Source organism: Podarcis liolepis, assembly GCF_965112155.1.
Source record: "Podarcis liolepis genome assembly, chromosome: Z".
Classification (NCBI taxonomy): domain Eukaryota; kingdom Metazoa; phylum Chordata; class Lepidosauria; order Squamata; family Lacertidae; genus Podarcis; species Podarcis liolepis.
The window spans coordinates 26,549,141-26,570,716 of NC_139570.1; the positions used below are offsets into that span (position 1 = coordinate 26,549,141).

A 21,576-nucleotide genomic window follows, 5' to 3' on the forward strand; every position below is an offset into this window, starting at 1 on the left:
GCTGGGAGCAGGGCATCAAATGTTGCAGAAGGCCACAAAAAAAGGCCTCAAGGGCTGCATGTGGCCCTTGTCCTGCGCATTGGACCACACTGCCCTACTTGCAAGGGTGCTCAGCATTCCCATTACATTTGCATCAGGAGCTGCAGACCTTGGTATTTCTGCCTGTTCCAATGCAATGAAGGGGCTTTGTTTTGCTAGGAATGTATCATGCGGCTAAATTTAGTGCTGGTCATGCCACAAAGAAGAGGCAAAAAGAAGCCCACAGGGCTTTTTTTTTTTAATTGCCTTGCAATTATGCTGGAAATCACATGAGAAGCAGATGTGGCTGGAGATACGTGAAGGTTGCTCAGAATTAGTACTGAGGGAATATGCAACCCTATCTGGGTTCTGTGGCTGATTTAATTTATGAGGATTCCAGAAAAACTGGTACCTGCTTTTCAAAGGTACTGAATGCTAACAGATGCCATTGGAAGCCACCAGTCTCTGCATTATTCTGTTTCCCTTTTACGAAATGCAAAGAACATGCCCACTTTTACAGGAGCACCATCAAACCTTTCTCATTTGACTTCAGAAATAGCACATCTTGGCTCTGTCTAAATCTCACTACTGAGCCAGATAGAGAGACAGGAAGCTGTGTTATACTGAACAAGACTACTGGCCCGTCTAGTTCAATCCTGCCTAAGCCATGGGTAGAGAATGTGGGGACCTCCACATGATGTTGGACTGCAGCTCTCATCATCCCTAATCATTGGGCATGCTGGCTATCCCTGGCTAAACCCTCTACACCCTCCAGCAGTTCTCCAGGGTTTCAGTTCTCCTGTTTCTGTCCTACCTGAAGACGTAGGCATCTTACCTCTTTGCCATGACTGGAACACAGGGCTTTTTTTTCCAGAGAGTGCTCACTGGAGCTCAGCTCCGATACCTCTCAGGTGAGTGCCATTGCCATTCTAAGGGAACAAAGGAGAAGTTCCTGGTGAGCTCCAGCACCTCTTTTTCTAGAAAAACAGCACTGCTGGAACACATATGTAACCAGTGTATGTGAGGGTAGTTGAAGTCACCCATTGCAACCACGGCAGTGACTGCGGTAATTTCCTTACAAGAGACCCTTTTCTAAAGTTATTGAACTCTAAAGTTATTACAGTGGTACCTCAGGTTAAGAACTTAATTCATTCTGGAAGTCCATTCTTAACCGGAAACTGTTCTTAACCTGAGGTACCACTTTAGCTAATGGGGCCTCCTGCTGCCGCCGCGCCACTGCCACATGATTTTTGTTCTCATCCTGAAGCAAAGTTCTTAACCCGAAGTACTTTTTCTGGATTAGCGGAATCTGTAACCTGAAGCATCTGTAACCCGAGGTACCACTGTACAAGAATGCTTCTTCTTTTGGGTGCTTTCTTGATTTCATTATACATCTCAAGAGCTACCTGAGCATTTTGATCAAGGAGATGATAGCAACGTCACCAGTCCTAAATTGCTCTTGAGGTGTAGTATAACAATATAGGAAAAAATAAAACATTTACATATATGAAGATAGTTAAAGCCATTTAATATTTAAAACTCCTTCTCTGCCATCTGCTGCCACTGACTCATCCCCTGTCCCACGGACTCCTCTGCCTCCCCAATTATAAGAAAAAGGGGACCAAAAAGAGGCCGTGTGGAGGGGGGGAGGGAGTCAGCAGCAGCAGTGGGGAGGGGGAGAAGGTGGCAGTGGAGGAGGATTCGGCACTGGGAGGGCAGAGGAGTCAGGGGTGATGGCGCAGGAAGTGGCGGAGGTCCTCATAGGCCCTGATCTGCTGCCTCTCCTTTCTTTCTCCAACCTGCCAAACTGATGCAATTGCTTTAGCTTGCCTTATGGGCAGGCTGGCCCTGGATGCAGGATGAGTAAGAGAATGGAAAGACCTGCCTTTCCAACTATTCAAGATCCAGAAAATAGCACAAGGCTTGCTAGGTCAGGCCACCTCACCCAGCATTCTGTCCTCACAGCGACCAACTAGATGATTGTTTGAACCCCCACTTTATATTTTGTTCACTCACTGCATTTATATACCACCTTTTTCTCAAAGGAGCTCAGTAGTCTGTCCCCCCCCCCCACTCCACATTTAATTCCCACAACAAGCCTGTGAGGTAGGTGAGGCTGAGGGGCAGTAACTGGCCCAATGTCACCTATTGGCTTCGTGACTGAATGGGGATTTGCGACCCTAGTCACCCAGGTCCTGGTCCTAGTGGTATCTGACCATGGCATCACACTGTCTCTCATTTGTGCCACCTTGGATACAAGGCAGAGGGTGGCCTAAACAGAAATGCCAGGTAGATAATGGTAACATGAGATCCAGAGGTGTAGTAAAGGTTGAGAATGCAGTGAGGGAGAATGATGCTCTCATCACAAAGGTGATAGTAGAATCCACACCTGTTGATTCAGTTTATGAGATGTGAGTCATTTCTTCCTCCGCCACCTACAAAGGGCCTACAAGGTGTTTTTGGAACATCTGGCAGCTAAGAGGCAGACTTAATATAAAACACACACCAGAGGAGAAGCCTTCAAACTCTCTTAAACATGAAAAGGTTTACTCTGAGTCTCTGTAAGGGTTAGAACTACTAGATTTTAAAGGAGTATGGCTCTGAGTTCTGGCATTGAGTCACTAATTGGAAAGCTTTGAGCAGTAAGATACCCCATCTCTAGAACTGCAAACAAAAAAACAAAAAGAAAACCTGATAATTAAAGGTCGGTATCTCTTAGCCTAAACTACCTCACAGGGTTGTTGTGAGGATGATCCAGCTCTTGGAAGTAGGAGGGAAATAAATAAATACCTGTTAGGTATTTTGGAAAGTTCTCTGCCTGTTATGCACTTAGACATATATTGAGATGTCATAACCAACTTTTTCAAGACGGCTCCTGAGACTTTTATTATTTTCAGAAGACAGTTGGATGCCATTTTGAATCAAAATGGACTGAACCTTTCAAAAGTATACTGATTTTAACCACTGATTTCACAACTTCATTGATTTTTCTTTTTCATAGAATTCCTGAACAATACTGGGTATGAGGCTGCTAGTACTTAACGAAATCTGGTAGAACAGGATAAAATACTTTCAGAGCCTTTAAAGGAAAAGTATCATACATAGAATAAACAGATATAGAAGTACAGATCTAAGTCCTCCAGATACAATACTCTGGCACACACTAGTTTTAATGTCAGGTTTTTTATGGGGTTTGGATATAAAGGCATATTCAGAATTAAATCATATGCTGTTAGCCAGAAATGACTCAACTGCGGGACAGGGAAGATTACTGTAAGCTTCATTCAGAGTTGACTCAACCCATGACTCCTGGACAATTGGATAGTCAAAGGGCAGTCTGTGTCTGAAATGCTTCTGGCTTAGTTTTCCATCAAGTCTGGGTTGATATATGGGTCATACTGGAGGTCACAGGAAACCCAGTTGGTCTGAAACTAGTCCAAACCTGAAGATTCTGGTTGTTCTTTGCTAAGGCTTGTGGGATTCATTTACATCTAATAATAACAACCAGGAGATGAAAGAATATACCAACTGGGGAAGAAAGAGCACTCCATAAATTCCTGTTAATTAATTTGCCCTGCTTTAACGTCCGTGTGACACTCCAGTGACACTGCCATATTGCTGAAAGGCTGAGTTTCAAAAATGCAAAATGCCCACAGATCTCATTGGTGTGTGTTTACTTACATTGTGTGTTTACTTTACATTGGTGTGTGTTTACTGTAGTTTCTACGCAGGATACAATGATGTTAGAAAAGGAATGCAGTAAGAAAAGATTACCTAAAACACATGCCAAAATAGACAAGTTTTCATCAAACACCAGAGCTTTAACAGGAAGGGGGCATGTCTCATCTCATCTGGGAGGGAGTTCCACAAAACTGGGTCCACAATGCACAACATACAGCTCCTTTAGCTGAGTTTCCAAGGCATGAGGAATTGCTAAGAGTGACTTTCCAGAAGATCTCAGTGATCAGGCAGGGATATTAGGAACCAGGGAGTCCTTAAGGTTTCCTGTACCCAAGTTGCTAAGGGCGCTGAGAGTTCTTAGTGGGGGCCTGTTCCCCCAACAGAGATGCAATTCCTGGAGTTCCCTCGGAACTGGGATTGATTATGTACCCTCCAACATTTCTTTGATGAAAATAGGGATGTCCTGTTCTATCATCATCATCATCATCATCATCATCATCATCATCCTTATACACCATTCATCTAACTGGGTTGCCCCAGCCACTCTGGGAGGCTTCCAGCATATATAAAAACATTGAACATTAAAAAACTTTCCTATACAGGGCTGCCTTCAGATGTCTTCTAAAGGTTGTGTAGTATAGTTACTTATCTCCTTGGCTCAGGGGTCATATAACTCCAGACACTCCAACATTTCTCCAATCAAAATAGGGGTGTCCTAAGGAAAACTGGGACATTCCAGGATCAAATCAGAAACTGGGATGGCTTCTGTAAATCTGGGACAGTGCCTGGAAAATAGGGACACTTGGAGGGACTGTGATTATTTAACCACTCTGGTCCTAAGATGTTTGGGGCTTCAGACATCAAAGCAAGCACCTTAAATTGATTCCGGAAAACAACAGGGGACCAGTACAGCTGACAGATCTATGGCTACTGTCTATACCAGGAACCAGAGACCAGTATCCCTCCAGATTTTGTTGGACTCCCATTGGCCCTGCTGGTAAGGGCTTATAAGAGCTGGAGTCCAACAATGCATTGAGGAACACAGGTTCCTTACCCCTGTGTATGCCAGGTTTCGCTTATGCTGTTAAGAATCTTCCTTGGTGACGTGAGGAATATGCTATGCGCCAGCTCTCTTTGGGGGCATCTGGGGGTGGTGGTCATTGGCACAAGGAGAGACTGAGGTTGCAAGCTGGGCAAAGATAATCAGCTGTGTTGTGTCTCTCCCAGCCTCAGCTCTGCCAAATGACTCTTCTTGTTTACAACACAGCACTTGACCTGACGTATTTTACAGCCCTGAAGATGTAAGTGCTTCACAGCCTTGTGATTCTCACTTGAGAGTAAGATTCTCAGCAGCAAAAGAAGCCTCCCAAACACACATTTGAAGCTCTGCTTTTGTGTGAGATTGTAAAACAAAACCATTGAAAGAGAAGAGCACGAGAGGCCAAAGACCTGAAAGGTGCACAGATACCTAAGCGCATTGCAGCTATGCTGACTGCTGTATTTGAAGGCGCAGCGTGCAGTGCCTGAGCCCTGTTCAGAAGGTGGGGAAATACATTAACAAAGCATAAAAAACAATTTGCAACAAACAGTGTGAGCCTATGTATCTGGTTGCAATATTTTGCAATCTCGCCAGCACTCTGCCAGATAAATGAGCGGTGCCTGGGTTTCTTTTTTGTAGAACCCAATAAGGTTACCACTGTGACAGTGCAGTCTTTGGGGATACTTTCAGATGCCTATTTATTGCCATGGGATCAGTTAGTGCTCCTCATGCTCAACAGCCTTCTTGTACAAGTGATGGAGGTGATCTCAGGCATGGTGATAAAGACATCAAGACTGTTAGTGTTACTTCTGGGTGGCAGTATTTGCACACAAAAATCAGATATCACAGGCAGTATTATCCTAACAGATCCAGCACTAGAGCTTTTAATTATTTGATCTCCTGATGACCCTCAGCTAAGCCAACCTGATCTGGTGGTTCTTCTGCTGGCAGCAGCACAATTGGAGATAGCCAGTCACTGGAATTTGGCTGGACTTTCTATTAAGAGGCTGTCTGGACAAAATATGGCATTGTCAGAAAGATTAGCTTACCAGAATCATGTGGTTTGAGGAATAACTAAAAAAAGAGAAATTTGATGCAATATTCCGGCCTTTTATTTCTTATAACAAGGATAAGAATCACTTTCTGTAAACTGCTTTGAGTTTATTTGTTTAAAATCAAGCAGTATATAAATTTTATGAAATGAAATAATTAAATAAATAAGGACGGACATTTACTACAACCTTCAATGTGTCAGGTTAGACTGTGGAGGGTATATCTAAATAGCCAAAATTCTGCCTAAGAACTTCTGCTTATAAGAAGAAGAGTTTGGATTTGATATCCTGCTTTATCAATACCCTAAGGAGTCTCAAAGTGGCTAACAATCTCCTTTCCCTTCCTCCCCCACAACAAACACTCTGTGAGGTGAGTGAGGCTGAGAGACCAGAGAAGTGTGACTAGCCCAAGGTCACCCAGCAGCTGCATGTGGAGGTGCGGGGATGCAAACCCGGTTCACCAGATTACGAGTCCACTGCTCTTAACCACTACACCACACTGGCTCCCATTATATTGGACACACACTCTAAATTCTCTTAAATTCTGACTCACTGCATACTTCCTCTGATATTCTGCGATATGAACTTTTGTAGTACCACCTCAAGTGAGGTTATAGACATTGCTTTAATGTACTTTGTCTACATTGTTCTATGTTCATTTTATGTTTTCCAAAACTCAATAAAATAATTTACTAAGGATGACTGTTTGTCTTGGGAGATGTCAACATTCACACCAATGCCATATTGTTTGGAGTAGCTCAGGACAATCATGGGAACATCCCAATATTTCATCAGAGCAGTATACGGTATGTAGCTAGCACACTCTGGATTTCATTTTCTCAAGCAGGCAGGGAGAAGGTGGTCTGAAGGTGGGGGACTATAAAGCAGTCCCTGTGTCATGGTCAGATCACCTCCTGGTGAGTCTCACAATGTCTCCTGGTGTGGCTTACAGTGGCCTTTCCCCACCCTATAAACCACTTTGTGGAAATAAAGAACTGTCCTCCATACGTTAGGTCAGATGGCTACCCTGTTTCTACTTCTATGTCTAGGAAAACACAACTGAAGGCTTCTGGAACTTACAAATCTATCATTGTGGGTAGAAACTGTGGGTTTGCAGCTGAATTAAGGAAAGAAGAATGGTACAGTGGTGCCTCGCAAGACGAAAAGAATCCGTTCTGTGATTCTCTTCGTCTAGCAGTTTTTTCGTCTTGTGAAGCAAGCCCATTGACGGATTAGCGGATTAGCGCTATTAGTGGCTTTTAGCGGCTTATCTGCTGATCGGATCAGCTGATAAGTGGCTTAGCGGCTTAGAAAAAGGGGGGGGAAGGGGAAAAAACCCGCAGGAACTCGCAAGGCATTGTCGTCTTGCGAAGCAAGCCCATAGGAAATTCGTTTTGTGAAGCACCTCCAAAACGGAAAACTCTTTCGTCTAGCGAGTTTTCCGCCTTGTGAGGCATTCGTCTTGCGGGGCACCACTGTACTTATCTTTCAAGCAACTTACTGGCTGTAAGTGGGTGCTGAAGTATTCCTGCTCCTGAATCACCATACAGGTCTGTCAGCAATGGCAACAAAAACTCATCAGGAAAGGCTGATTATGTTCAGAGAGAGAGAGAATATGACAGATGGACACCCAAAAGACCAAACATATCAGCTGGCACACTTTGTTCCTTGAGGAATCTGTGAGCTCTAAAAAGCCATCCAACCACTGAACTGAATCTCTGAGTGAACGAAAATCATTTCCAAAGGTTGCCTGTTCATGACAGTCAATCTTCTGAAAAATGTCGTAGTTTTTAAAAAAATGAATAAATTCTGAGGAGTGGTTTATTTTTGCCAGCACTGGGAAGCTACAGGATGGCTACCACATTGAATGAGAACCAGTGTAGGGGTACTTAGGGTGTTGAACTAGGACATAGGAGACCATGGTTCAAATCCCCACTCAGCCATAAAACTCACCAGCTAACTTGGGGCTCTCTCTCAGCCTAACCTACCTCACAGGGTTGTTGTGAGGGTAAGATGTGGGGGAGGAAGTACCATGCATGCCACCTTGAGCTTCCAATGAGCTGCTATGTTTTTACTGTGGGAAACATATTGCCTACTGTGAACAAGAACTCCTGGATTGGTCTGTTTTTAATGTAAAATGGTCATTATGTGTCACTTTTGTACAGAATGCATTTTCTTCCTTTGTTATCTCAAGTGCATCGTTTTTACTTTCTGATTTCTGTGAGATAACCTCTTTTTTTCTTTTCTTTTGCATGTCAACAAGAATACCTCAGGCATCATGATACCACCCAAATCTCAAGTAGTTCCCAATAAAACTGGGAGCAATGAGTCTCTTATGTAGGACATCACACAGTGCTTTGGTGCACCTGCTCTCTGCAGGACGTTTGGGCTGAGCCTGTACCAGTCACTTACTTCTGAAAGCAGGTCTGGTCCTACTCTTAGGCAAGATGAGGCACCTACCTCAGGCAATAGATACTAGAAGTGGCAGCAGCCCCTAACCATTCTTCCTGAGTCCCCTAAGCTACCGCTAGCCTGCCACGCTCAGTTGTGATGTGGGATATCATTATCACATTTTGCCAGTGTTGAAATAATATTCTAGTGCAAGTCAGTCTGGTTCGATTTTGCACATAGAAGGGGAGGGGATACCATGTTGTATTTCATAGGAACACAGGGAGTCAGACTCTTGGTCTGCCTAGCCCTGTATTGTCCATAGTGAATGACAGCAGGGTCTTTCTGCATGCAGAGCAGATGCTCTGGCCTCTGAGCTATGCCCTTTTATCAAATGCAATTCTTGGCTTTTTCATTTCCACAGTAACCCATCTGCATGTATATGTAATGTCATTTCAGAACATTCAAGGATCATTCCTCCCTTCCTCTCCTTGTCTGTCTCCTGCATCCTCCAACTGATGGTCAGCATCATTGGGCACCTGCAGAGGGTCCTGCCAGGGTCCGTTGCCAACTCCCAGAGCCACCATGCCCTACTTGTTTCCCCTTCTCTCATGCAGCAAAATACCTTGGGCCAGTCTTTTCTGAACTCCCCTCCCCAAATCCAGGCCAATGGGTTGTGTCCAAATAGGTGTCTACATGTAGTGGGCATTTTTGGCCTGTTAATGTTTCCGCAGGGTGTTTCCTATTGACCTAGTTGCATGCTATAGCAGTGAACTGGGAACCCCGAAGCTGAAAATGGCTCTACACCTGAAAGCAACCAGGATTTCATTCTGTCAAATGTGGCTGCATACAAACAGAAGGGGAGGAAACTTGCAAGTTACCGTATTTTTTGCTCTATAAGACTCACTCCCCCCCCCCCTGAAAACTAAGGGGAAATGTGTGTGCGTCTTATGGAGCGAATGCAGGATGCACAGCTATCCCAGAAGCCAGAACAGCAAGAGGGATCACTGCTTTCACTGCGCAGCGATCCCTCTTGCTGTTCTGGCTTCTGGGATTCAGAATATTTTTTTTCTTGTTTTCCTCCTCCAAAAACTAGGTGCGTCTTATGGTCTCGCGCGTCTTATAGAGCGAAAAATGCGGTATATGGCACAAATGTCATTGGCTGTGATGTATTGCACTTACTTTATTTTGAAGGTTTTCAAAGCCCTGGGGGTGGGGGTGGAACCCTGAAAAACATCCTGATTTGCATGCCTTGTTTGACTATATATTTAAAAAGAATGCTTCCAATCCTACAAAATGTTTTTTTAAAATCTCTTTTTTGTTTTGTTTTTATAAAAGAAATCATAATGAGAGAGTGATCATTGCCTTCAAATCTAAGCCTCTGCTTTGTGGCTGGTTGCCTAGAGGGAAAAGGACCAGCCTGCAGCATGGAAGGAATTAAAAAAGGCTTATAGAAACTTTGCTACTAGTGTTGTTGGCAGCTTTCTTTTTTTTCCACCTCTCTCTCTCCCTACTGATGAAGCATAGCTGCGCTTGGAGAGATACCTTTCCCAGCTTACTGTGTCTGTTGCCTATAGAAGCAAAAGGAGGAGAGCTAGAGAGAGAGACGGTTGACGGAGGCTGCTGTGGTTCAGCCATCCAGAAGATATATGGATCTGTCTCACCCGTGCAGGAAAACCATCAGCAGCACAGTGAGAGCAGGACCATCAACTAGCGTCTAAGGAATTAAGCAGCGCCCCTCCGCCTGTCGCAATGCAAAACTGTGGCGTGCAAAGGAGACGAGAGCAAAGTGTACTTTCTCCTTGGAAAGCCTAGTCTTCCAGCTCAAGCGACAAAACAACAGCTGGTCTCTTTTTCTTCCAAAGCACCTGCATCTTAGAGGGGATGCTTCCAGGACACCTTGCAGAAAGCAATCTAGGGTACACCTACCAAGGAGGTGTCTTGAGGGGTCACTCCTCTGCTCCTGCTTACGATGAAAGGTAATTGGCTGCACTTGTCAAAATCCAACTGTTTTTATCTCTGTGCCAAGGCTTAGTTAGAAGAATGTGCTATTTTATGCATTTAATATGAAAGGAGAAAATAGACTATCTGCCAACAAAAAAAGGAAAGCTAGTACTTCCAATTGATGGTTTCTTTTTTTTAAAAAAAAGCATGCATTGAGGTATCAATTTTCTTGGTGTCTGTGCTTTTTCAGGGGGAAGTAAAGAGATTATGTGTGCTACAAATGAGCTAAGCAAAAGTATTGATTTCAGTAGTCAGATTAAGCCCAGACAGCTTGTTTTGGAAACAGGCGGCCTTCAAAAACGCACTAAATGCTACAGCAGCAGAGTGTTTTGACTAACTTTTTCTGCAAGCAGTACCGACTTAATTTCTAGCCCCACAAATATTCACAATAATACTATGCTGTCTACTCTAAAAATCATCCCAATCTGAGTTAACCTAAAATGCTAAAACTGATCCTTTTAAAAAGATGGTTAATTTGTTTGTGCTTGGTGAAAATAAGACAGATAGGCTGACTTGTTTGTAACCGCAAGAAAGATGTTTACTGCAGTTGCTTAGCTAACAAGAAGAGTCTTGTTATTCAATCTCTAGAGCTGGGGATAAATAAATTGAATTGTAGAGTTGGAAGGGACTCCAAGGGTTATCTAGTACAGTACCCTGCAATGCAGGAATCATATCCCCCCTCTTCATTTGTATGTAGGGGCATTTAGGGGCAATTAGCTCAGGAGCACAGGAAATTGTGATCTTTTTAAAGCAGAGTTGTGGACAACATACCACCCTCCAGAAGATGTTGAAGGAAGCCTCTAACTCCCTTCAACCCCAGCCAGTGTGGCCAACATTTGGGGATGATGGGAGTTGGAATCTAGCAACAGCTGGAGGGTTGCAGGTTCTGCATTCTCACTATCGAGTTAGGCATCCAGTGAGTTGCTTAACTGAGGATTACTTTTGTGGAAAGATCCACAAATCTTCGAATATGGGATAAAGGTGTCATGTTGTAGTAGTATTCATAGTTCTTCCTCTTTTATCCTCACAAGCACATGAGGTTAATTAAACTGAGAGAAGGTCGCTGGCCCTAGGTTACCCAGTGAGATTCATAAGTGAGTGAGGATCTGAACCTGGATCTCTTCCGAGTTCAACACTGGGACCGCTAGAATGTGGGTGTGTTTTATTCACTATAAACTACTTCAAGATCTTCTGGTAGCAAGTGGTCTATAAACGGAAACAATAAGTAAATAAATAAATAAATAAATACTCCCATCAGCCCCAGAATGACCAATAGTCAAGCATGATGGGACTTGGAGCCCAACAACACCTGGACTCCTCACTCCTCATGCAAAGTAGGACATTTGGCTATACTGTCCTTGGGAGATCTGGCTCAGAGGGTTCCAAGGCAAGTGTCTGTGGGTCAAGGCACTTCTGGTTAACAGACTCTGCCTCTGGCTCAGTATTGGTGACAGGGTCTGGATAATAATAATAATAATTTTTTATTTATACCCCACCCTTCCCGGTTCAAAAACCGGGCTCAGGGCGGCTAACAACAAATTTAAAACACTTAATTGTAAAAGCAGCATAAAATACAGTATAAAAACATGAATAACAATAAAATTCAAAATTCAGAAATCAATTTGGGGAAAATAAGCACTAGATAATCCCCAGGGCTAGCTGGCTGAATTGGTCCTACTTGGACCAGCGAGGAGGCCAGGGGAGAATTAGCTGTGGGGTCTCAGAGCGGGTAATCTTCATAAAAGGGGAGGGAAGAGAAGGGAAATAAAGGAGCAGGCTGAGTTCAAATTAAAGGCCAGGTGGAATAGCTCTGTCTTACAGGCTTGACGGAAGGAGGTTAAATCCTGAAGGGCCCTAGTCTCATGGGACAGAGCATTCCACCAGGTCGGAGCCATCACTGAAAAGGCCCTGGCCCTGGTGGAGGATAGTCTGACTTCCTTAGGGTCTGAGGCCTCTAAACTATGGTTATTCATGGACTTTAAGGTCCTTTGCGGGGCATACCAGGAGAGGTGGTCCCATAAATATGAGGGCCCTAAGCCACAAAGGGCTTTAAAAGTCAAGACCAGCACCTTGAACCTGACCCTATACTCCACCAGGAGCCAGTGCAACTGGTAAAGCACTGGGTGAATATGCTCCCATGGCAGGGACCCCATGAGGAGCCTCGCTGCAGCATTCTGCACCCGCTGGAGTTTCTGGGACAGTTTCAAGGGCAGCCCCACGTAGAGCGAATTACAGTAGGCAAGCCTGGAGGTGACCGTCGCATGGATCACTGTGGCCAGATCAGGGTGGGAAGGGTAAGGGACCAACTGCTTAATGCGGCGAAGATGGAAAAATGTCGCCTTAGCTGTTGCTGTAACCTGCGCCTCCATGAAAAGGGAGGCGTCAAGGATTACACCCAAACTCTTAACAGATGGATCCAGCACCCTTATGGCTTCTGCCCCTGGCCCTTCTGATCTAGTTGATTCCTCTGCAGAAAAGAACATTTGCAGAGTGGCTTTATCTGTAGCCCTACCATGCTCCCTACAAGAACTTTACTGTTCACAAAAAGAAACTCTATTGTATGCAAAGAAATGGGCTCTTCGGCAAAAGAAAACAAGAAAGCCCTTGTGCAAGGAAGCATGCACAGACTTTTCAGCTGAGTCTATTCATTCAAATCGATTTGACTCCCCCATAATTTATTTGATCTGTATGTGTAAAGCCTCCCCTGTGGTATTCCTTATAATCTTCTACAAGTCAGGAGGTGTTCTGCATGAAGATTCCCTCTTGCCCTCATCACAGAGCATTCCCTGACACAGAAGACAAGGCAGGAAGTCCATGCACACACATAGTTTTGTGAGCAAATCAGATTCTTCCCTTGCAAGGAACTGAGCAACTACTCTTAAGACTGGAGCATAAAACGAACCACAGGCATCCATGCTAAACTCCCAGCCTCATTGAATTATCTCCACTCCTTAATCTCTTCCATTTATTAGAAGTGCCTTGTAGAGGCTCATTAATTTGGGGCTCTTGTTTCATAATTGATTATTACACATGAACTTAAGGTTAATAACTTTAACATAATGCCACCTAATTTTCAGAAGTAACATCTGTGACGCATATTATTTCATTACCAAAAATGGTCTGTTAGGATTTGATGCGAGCTCTGCCTTTTTCAGCAGAAAGAGCTGCAGAAGATAAGAGAAGTGGCTGTCACCACTGTCATGCCACACACCCTCCTCTGCCAGGGGGTGCTCTGCCACCACCCAAAATTACCCTATACCACTTCTCACTCTTAACAAGATGTATGGCTCTGAGCTGTGTTTCTTATGGGTAACTCTATAACCTGCTTCCACCCCAAATAATATTTATCTGAATAAGTGGGTGGGGTATAATAATAATAATAATAATAATAATAATAATAATAATAATTCCCCTGATGCTAGCAAAGTATGAGGCATGCGGTATAAAGCAATTAATTTATTGAAGAGGACTCATAAACAATGGCTGTGTGATTGCGGATTGTACCTAAGCACATGGTTTCAATCTGTTTATCTTATTTGTTGCTTTATTTTATATACAACAGTAGCTAATATAATACTGATACTACATTAGATGACTAACCCTGCTTCACATCTGCCACCAACTCTCACACAGTCTACCACCCACCCCCAAATGCAACTCCGCTGTCAACTCAACTCTCAACTCGATTCCAAACCCTCTCAAACTAGTATTCAAACTCCCTTTCAAAACTCCCAACCAATCACCGCTCACCATCAGCATTCCAAATTCACCCCTCCCTCTCATCTTAGTTCCTCTAATTTCATTTTTTTTAATTAATTGCATTTATATCCCACCTTTTTCTCCAAAGAGCTCAAGGTGGTTCTCCCTACCCCCCATTTAATTCCCACACCAACCCTGTGAGGTAGGTGAGTCTGAGAGGCAGTGGCTGGCCCAAGATCGCCCAGTGAGCTTCATGGCCAAGTGGGAATTTGAACCCTGGCCCTAGTTTCACCCTTTAACCGGTACATCACACTGGCTCTAACCTATGCTTACCAATGTATTTACCTTAGTTACTCTATTGATATACGTGCTTATAATGTACAGAAACACCTGAACCTTGCAATCACATTTAACCTCTCCATATTGCAACCCATATAATGATATTCAATAGTATCCATTTGCTTCCTCCAATAGTAAACTCAGTACCCCTTTGCTAGTAAGGGGAAACAAGAGGGAGACACCAGGATGCTCAAGAGAACCTTGAAGTTTGCAGCAGTACTGAAAAAGCAAAACAACAACAACCACCTAATGTCAACTGACCATTTTCAGTGGCAGCTAAGGTGTAGAGGAATGTGAATGAGCTGGCTTGAGCCCATCACAGCTGGGGTATGATGGAGAAAGGCATGGCTGACTGCAACTCCGAAAAGGACTCAAGCACACTCCTGTTCGGGAGCAATACTGCAAACTTTTGTTGCAGAGCCCGTTTGCTGTCTCTACTTAACTTCTGTGTGATTTGTAGTCCGATCACCATATTTAAATGGGTACACTTATTTATGCCATTTTAACCTGCATGTTCTAGACAGTAATTCAATTATCTATGCAAGTCCTTAGATATCTAGTACACTGCTAGATCTCAGAGAGTAGACACAGTATAGTACTCTCTACCTGAGCTGTAGGAGCCACACCTTGAAGAATGCTTAAGGATGCTGATGGCTGACTCCGTGCGTATAGAATGTGTTTAACAGTGTGTTAAATAAGGCAAATGGAGTTTTCTCCGGCAGGGCTAGATTAGGTAATTAAGATTGTGCCTTGGATGACTTAACTGTGGTATTGACCAGGCAAATTATCAAAGTACTATTATGTCTAGGAGTTATCATGTATTACTGCCAAGACTCACTCCTAGTTATAGTTTGAACTTGTGACCCTCCTAGTTTATGCGCTAAGGAGGGTCACAAGTTCAAACTATAACTTTGTTCTTTGTGTCCCAAGTCTGGGCTTAATCTTCAAAAGCATTTTTTAAATGACAGCAAGGCTGAACTCCTCGGTAGCATATCTTTGCTCCTGCTTCCGACAGACATTCATAAAAACACCTGGAAAAGCTTATACATGTACAGACTGTACATCCATGGGTTCTGTCAGTATGACAGGGGGAATAGACCATTTGTATGGAGCCTACACACAGAACAGTTTATATGTGTGCTGAATACACATAAGAGTGCACGAGCAAGGACAATGGGTGTGATCCCATCCCTCCTACATGTGCTCATTTTCAAGTGTGAACTGGAATCTGGCCAGCAAACCTATATCTTTTAATTAGTGCAGTGCAAAGGAAAAAGAGGGACTCAGGTGGCGCTGTGGGTTAAACCACAGAGCCTAGGACTTGCCGATCAGAAGGTCGGCAGTTCGAATCCCCGCAACAGGGTGAGGTCCCGTTGCTCGGTCCCTGCTCCTGCCAACCTAGCAGTTCGAAAGCATGTCAAAGTGCAAGTAGATAAATAGGTACCGCTCCAGCGGGAAGGTAAATGGCGTTTCCGTGTGCTGCTCTGGTTCGCCAGAAGCGGCTTAGTCATGCTGGCCACATGACCTGGAAGCTGTACACTGGCTCCCTTGGCCAATAAAGCGAGATAAGCGCCACAACCCCAGAGTCGGCCACGACTGGACCTAATGGTCAGGGGTCCCTTTACCTTTAAAAGAAAAAGTGAACAATAAATCTTGCCCCTGATTTTCCACCAATTAATGGGAGCAGAAATTGCATCCAACGGGGTGGGGGTGGGGTGGGAATCAGTAAAATTTTAATGGACTGGGTATAGGGTTTTGGGTGTGCTTCTGTTATTGCTGAGGTGGCTGAGAGGTGCATGCAAGTGCCATTTATTTGGGTTGTATCTCATGCTAGCCCTATTCAGAGTAGACCATTGAAGTTAATGGAGACTGCTAAATTAAGGACATTAAATTCAGCAGGCCTACTCTGAGAACTTGACTGGATGCAACCCTTTCATTCTGCAAATCATCCCTCCTGTTGTCTGTGCTAAACAGGCTTTCCTAGGGTGCTTATGCTTCAGTCAAAGCTCATGGGAAAAATACCCTGAGAAAACTCCTCCTAGACATTTTTCTCAGATCAGGAAGTGTGGACAGCATGGGAACCTGCAGAGAACTGGACAAATATTTAGCCTTTGGCCACATTGCAGTGATAAGGGATGCTCAAAACCCAAGGCTGAAGGAAGTTATAAAGGAATTTAAAAATTACTGTGAGAATGAAGCAGATAAATTGAAGCCTTATTTGCAGAGGAAGAGAACTTATGAGAAACTGTGAGTACAGATTTTGGCAACACAGTAATTTTTCCTTTTATTACCAAGAGATTCTCTACAATCAAAGAGATTATGTGAAAGTTTGCTTAATAATATAGTCTCTCTCTCTGTCTTTTTATATCTTTATAGAAATATCATGTTGGCTACTGGTACTGCTGTCATTTTGGCCATCTGAAGGTGGGAAGCGGAAAAACCCAGACTCTAGTTTTTCTGAATATAGTCACTGATGTTTGCCTTCTAGTGAAGACAGGAGTCTGCTTCCAAAAGTAACCAAAGCAGACTTTTGCAAGGTAACTCATGGATCTGTGAGCCATTGGGTGACACTGTTGGTAGGAGATCCTTACCCGCCAAACTCCATTGAGACGTTTATTCCTTACTGAAAAGAACACAAATATTTTTCAGCCAGGAAGGTTTTTTAAAAAGTAGAAAAAAACCACCACCCAGAAGGAACCTTTGATTGATTCTGCCATTTCCTTAGGCAAAGCCATGTGAGAAGATGACCCTTTGATGAGAACTATTCCTCTATACAAGGCAAAGACTTCAGCCCATCCAATATTGATGCATGAATTACATCCTAATCTAATCTTTAAGACACTATCAAAGAAGAAGTAAGGAATTCATGAGTGAACAGAGAAAATGGAAAAGGCCTGAGTAAGAAATGACCGAGGTCTATTTCAGATTCCGTGGAAATCTTACTGGTCGTGCCCACCCACCCCCAACCCTGGCTACAGGAGTGGCAAATGCAGATAAATACTCCAACTTGTATATGTATGTAGGATTGTTTCTGACCCTACTGGCCATCCTACTTATTCTACTTTTCACCATGCTCCTGCGTCTGAAACACGTCATCTCCCCTATTACCACATCTCCAGAGAGCACCGAGAACATCCAGCAGTTTACAGATGTTGAAATGCATGGCAGGATCCCCAGTACTTAGTGGGCTGGAGGCTGGGAAGCAACTGGTTGCAAAAAAAGATTGTCTGCGATGAGAAACCAATTTCATATGGTGGAGTGTGTGGAGTGGAAGATTCTGCTCTCTCATTCTAGATTTCTGGAGTGCAAACTCTGGACAGCCTTGAGGGATGCACTGGCAGAGGGTTGGCCTGGATGGCCTTTAAGGTCCTTTCCAACTCAGTGATTCTACATAGAATTCAGTTTGCCTTGGAAATGGCAAGACAAGTATCCAGCAAGCTTAGCTTGACACTAAGAGCTGTAAGCAGCAGGTGCTGTGACGTTTGGTTTCAAACAACCTACATATAGACATATGAAGCCGCTTTATAATGAGCTGGTATAATCTGGCCCTGTACTCATCGTTCTGGACTGGTAAGAGCTCTCCAAAACAGCCCAGGTGACTGGTTTTTTTGCAGGAGAAAATAGAGGACTCCTGGACTTAACGATGAATAAAAGCAATAGAAGGAACTAGCACTGTATCAAAACCTGTTTGCCTATCTCTCCTTCTGTGAAAGAGGTTGCAGGTTTATCTGTCTCGTTCTCAGGACACTTGACCACTTCTTCAGAATTCTGGTAGCTGTAGGATTGAGACACCCTTGGGTGGTATGGGAGCTTTTCATTCCAATAAACACTTCTTGGTGCTTCTGCAGCCTCCCTAGCTGCCTGTGCTTCTGAAAGAGCCCCATGGGAGAAACTACCGGTACTTCATGACTTATTTCTGGGTTTTAATTGAAGCATGGGAAACCTAGGAAAACTATTACTGAGTACCTGAGACTGCTGTGCTTACAGATTTTATTTCTAAGAGATATATTTCCTTTTTAACCTTTCCACACTGATTTCTTTAAAAGTACAAAGACTTCACTTAAAAAAACAAACAGTTGTCAGGTACACAGTGGGCAGCCTCCTCACCTTCCCATACGTTAAGAAAAGCCCAGCGGATGATGTCATGGCTTTGTCAGGAAGGGCACCCAGGAAGGCTGCAGAGCACAGACTACTGGGGAGATGATTTGTAGAGTGATATAAAGCACACTCACAAACAATTCTAGGCCACCTTGAAGGTAAGTGCAACAAAAACAAAACAAATCTCCCCACAGATTCTTTTTAATGCAGTTTCTTGAGAGAAATGCAGGAGAATTTTTCAGTAGAGCATGAGAAGCAATATGAGCATTAACCACAAGATTAAATACTATATAGCTTCATACCTTTTCTTGGTTATAACCAGAACCAGTGCATAATACAGGAACTAAAGTGTGAGTGATGTATTCTTGAAGGCCATCTTTGCACCCAAAGAGTTTCTGTCTCTGCTAACATGAACAGTGGCTTAGTAATTCTGCGTGGCTCACCACAGGAAAGCAAGGAAGTTCTAAATCTTTCTCTCTCAAGTGATTTGCAAAATCTAGCTTTCCTGCAATATACACATTCCAGTATAGCATTCTGTTCCAAGACCAGAACAACTCTAAAGAATGAGTTCCTGGTTCACTTAAACTGCAGGAGCCAATCCCCATTGGATAGATTAGTTTGTTCCACTAAAATTAACAGGAACTGCTGTGTATGTGTCCTATGCACTAGGATCTCTGGATTGGCAAAAATAACATTCACACTTTTGGACACTAATTTGCCAATCTATCAATGAGTTGGGCAACCTGCACTGGCTCCAACTGAAAAATAATAATGCTAAAATACCCCCTTTCTTTAATCCATCTGGATACTATTCCCTCTATTTCAGGTTCCTTCCCCAAATCTTTGAGGCCTCTTGGCTTTCAATGTGACTATGGTACCAATTGGTGCCTTGTGGTTTCTTTTGAAAGGACAGCCCTGATGGATAAAACCAAGGACCCATCTAATCCAGCACCCAATTCTCATAGTGGCCAGCCAATGGGAAGCCCATGAGCAGGACATGAGCACAACAGCACTCTCCCCACTTGTGATCCCCACCCCACCCTCTTGGCATGCCACCTCTGATACTGGAAACAATACACAGCTGCAATACTTCTGCTTCTCTCTGCCTCCCAGGTCAGACCTGACTCAGGAGCACAGCTGAGGCTGGGTGTGAGCGCTCGCTTGGGGGCAGCGGGGAATGGCGGCCCCTTCAATATTTTTTTGGGGGGCTTAGCCTCCTGCCTAGAAACATTGAGGGAGCTGAAGCCTCTTCTGCCCCCACAGCTGGCGTTCCTCCTTGCTACTGCTGCAACTCCCTGTCCATGTGCTCTTTTGTGTGGACCCTGTTCATAAAAACAGACACAGGGAATAATAATAATTATTATTTATTTGTTTATATGCCGCCCATCTGACAGGGTTACCCCAACCACTCTAGGCAGCTTCCCAAAAATTAAAACACAATGCGACATCAAAGTGCAAGACTAGTCACCTCTTGCTGGCAAGCAAGCTGAACAAGGTGAATGGGCAGTGACTGCAAAAAGGAAAGGAGGAGAGCCTGCGGACTCTAAAAGTGGGCAGTGGGGTCCCTTCTGGGAAATGGGGCCTGATAAGCACCCAACAATGCCTACCCTGAAAATTTGACACTGCCAAATAAATGAATATACAAGGTGGAGAAAAGTCTTTCAACTATAATGGGTCTTGGGGGGCAGCACTCAGGAGGTTATTCTTAGCAGGTGAGTAGAGATATTATTGCCAATATACAAGCATATCTCTTTTAAGTGTTCTTTCAGAGTGAGCACCTGAAGCTTACGCAGCAACAGAATCCATCTGTATAGCCGTGTGCTTATGAATTACACTAACTAATCAGCTAACGCAGTCCTCTTTGTTTTTTTTTCATTAGATGGTGATATCTGCAAAGCCATCTGTGTTAGGTGTGTAACATTTCAGGGACATGAACTAATCTCAGCTCCATTTTGCAATCTAGCCTAGAAATAAAATCCCAGAGGGTATTCTACTATATAGCATTCATCTGCCAATTCCCCTCTCTCCATGAAGTGCAAATTCCCCAAACCTGAGCCATGCTAAAATTAGCAGTCATACACACACTCTTGCTTATGACAATAACAAGACCATGTTTCATCCAACACTCTGGAAATTATGGTGTGTTTTGTTTTGTTTTCAAACAAAAGATGGGTGAATCTGTCCATTTCAGTTTCTCCTCCCAGTTTCTCATTTTTTTTCAGTCCTAAATTTGGTTCTCCACATGTCCATATTAGTTTGTGATTTATTTACTGTATTTTTTAAATACAGTAAATTCACCAGCATTTTAGTGGGAATTTCTCCCAATATACACATTTGTATATAATTTTGCCCAATACACTTTTTTTTGCAAAGCAGTTTTCCCTAAATTAATATGTTTGTGTATATTATTTTTTGCTAATATTTGCATTGTCATGCACACTTTGCTGCAGTATACGCAGTTTTGTACAACATTACTTGTTTGGAGATCTGCATTGCAAAATTCAGAGATGACTGGGTTTGCTTATTGTTCTGGAAAATTTGAATGAGGCAGGTTTGCCTTTAAATGCTAATTTCCCCTCAACCACTATTTTTAATACACACACGGTTCATTCTTGATGGGGTGTTACTTTTCCCTTGGGAGTTTGGGCTAATATTGTGTATGGGGTGGGGGACTACTAGAACACAGCTGCTCCTATTTATATCCATAGCACCAGCTTTATGCAACCCTTTTGATAAGCAATTATCTCTGTGCAACCTAAGCTCGGTCTCCAAAGCACTGAAAGAAAGCCAAGGCCATAGTATCCGCTTTGCATGCAGGTGTTCAGCACAATGAGTTCTTTTTCAGATACTGTAACCATCAGAGAATTACTTGTGAGATTCCCCCCCCCCCCATTGTAAATTTAAAAAAACCTGACTGTATATTAAACTATATATTGTATGCAAGATTAATACTTAACATTGTCAGAAATTACAATCCTATTTATCATTATAAATATCCATATTTTCCTGTCTAATGTATTGTGTCCTTTAGTGAATTAGGGGAGGTTGGTCACTGCATAGTGTGAGCCTTCGAAACACCACGCTGGGGAATGTCAGGTTGGGATGAAAAGTCAACCAAGTGCTCCAGGCACCTGGACCAATATTGCCCCTTGATCTGTATATGGGCAAGGTCCATTATTCAGTCCAGTCTTTTATGTATATTCCAAGGAGGTGATAAGGTGGGAATCTCCTTACATTGGGAATCCACCATGTGGTTCC

The 21,576-nt window shown here is 43.4% G+C and overlaps 1 protein-coding gene and 1 long non-coding RNA gene across 7 annotated transcripts in view; one reads left to right on the forward strand and one right to left on the reverse strand.

Moving 5' to 3' along the window:
- LOC310698349 overlaps positions 1 to 21,576 on the reverse strand; it is a 39,440-nt gene that overhangs the window by 7,111 nt on the left and 10,753 nt on the right. For 5 of the 6 annotated variants that reach the window (XR_014521428.1, XR_014521429.1, XR_014521430.1 and 2 more), the window contains exons 2-3: positions 7,292 to 7,342; positions 854 to 947 (exon numbers count right to left, since the gene is read on the reverse strand). This is a non-coding gene — a long non-coding RNA (uncharacterized lncRNA). The remainder of the gene's footprint in view (positions 1 to 853; positions 948 to 7,291; positions 7,343 to 21,576) is intronic. The other variant, XR_014521432.1, reaches the window with a different exon arrangement.
- Positions 9,357 to 21,332, forward strand: SERTM2 (serine rich and transmembrane domain containing 2). The gene is made up of 2 exons (XM_083485442.1): positions 9,357 to 10,157; positions 16,597 to 21,332. Exon 2 carries the CDS (start codon positions 17,126 to 17,128, stop codon positions 17,402 to 17,404), a length of 279 nt encoding a protein of 92 aa, XP_083341568.1. The 5' UTR covers positions 9,357 to 10,157; positions 16,597 to 17,125; the 3' UTR covers positions 17,405 to 21,332.

Bases quoted from the DNA above. Each gene is read 5' to 3' on its own strand.
- SERTM2 (XM_083485442.1), top strand. From the start codon at position 17,126: ATGACCGAGGTCTATTTCAGATTCCGTGGAAATCTTACTGGTCGTGCC.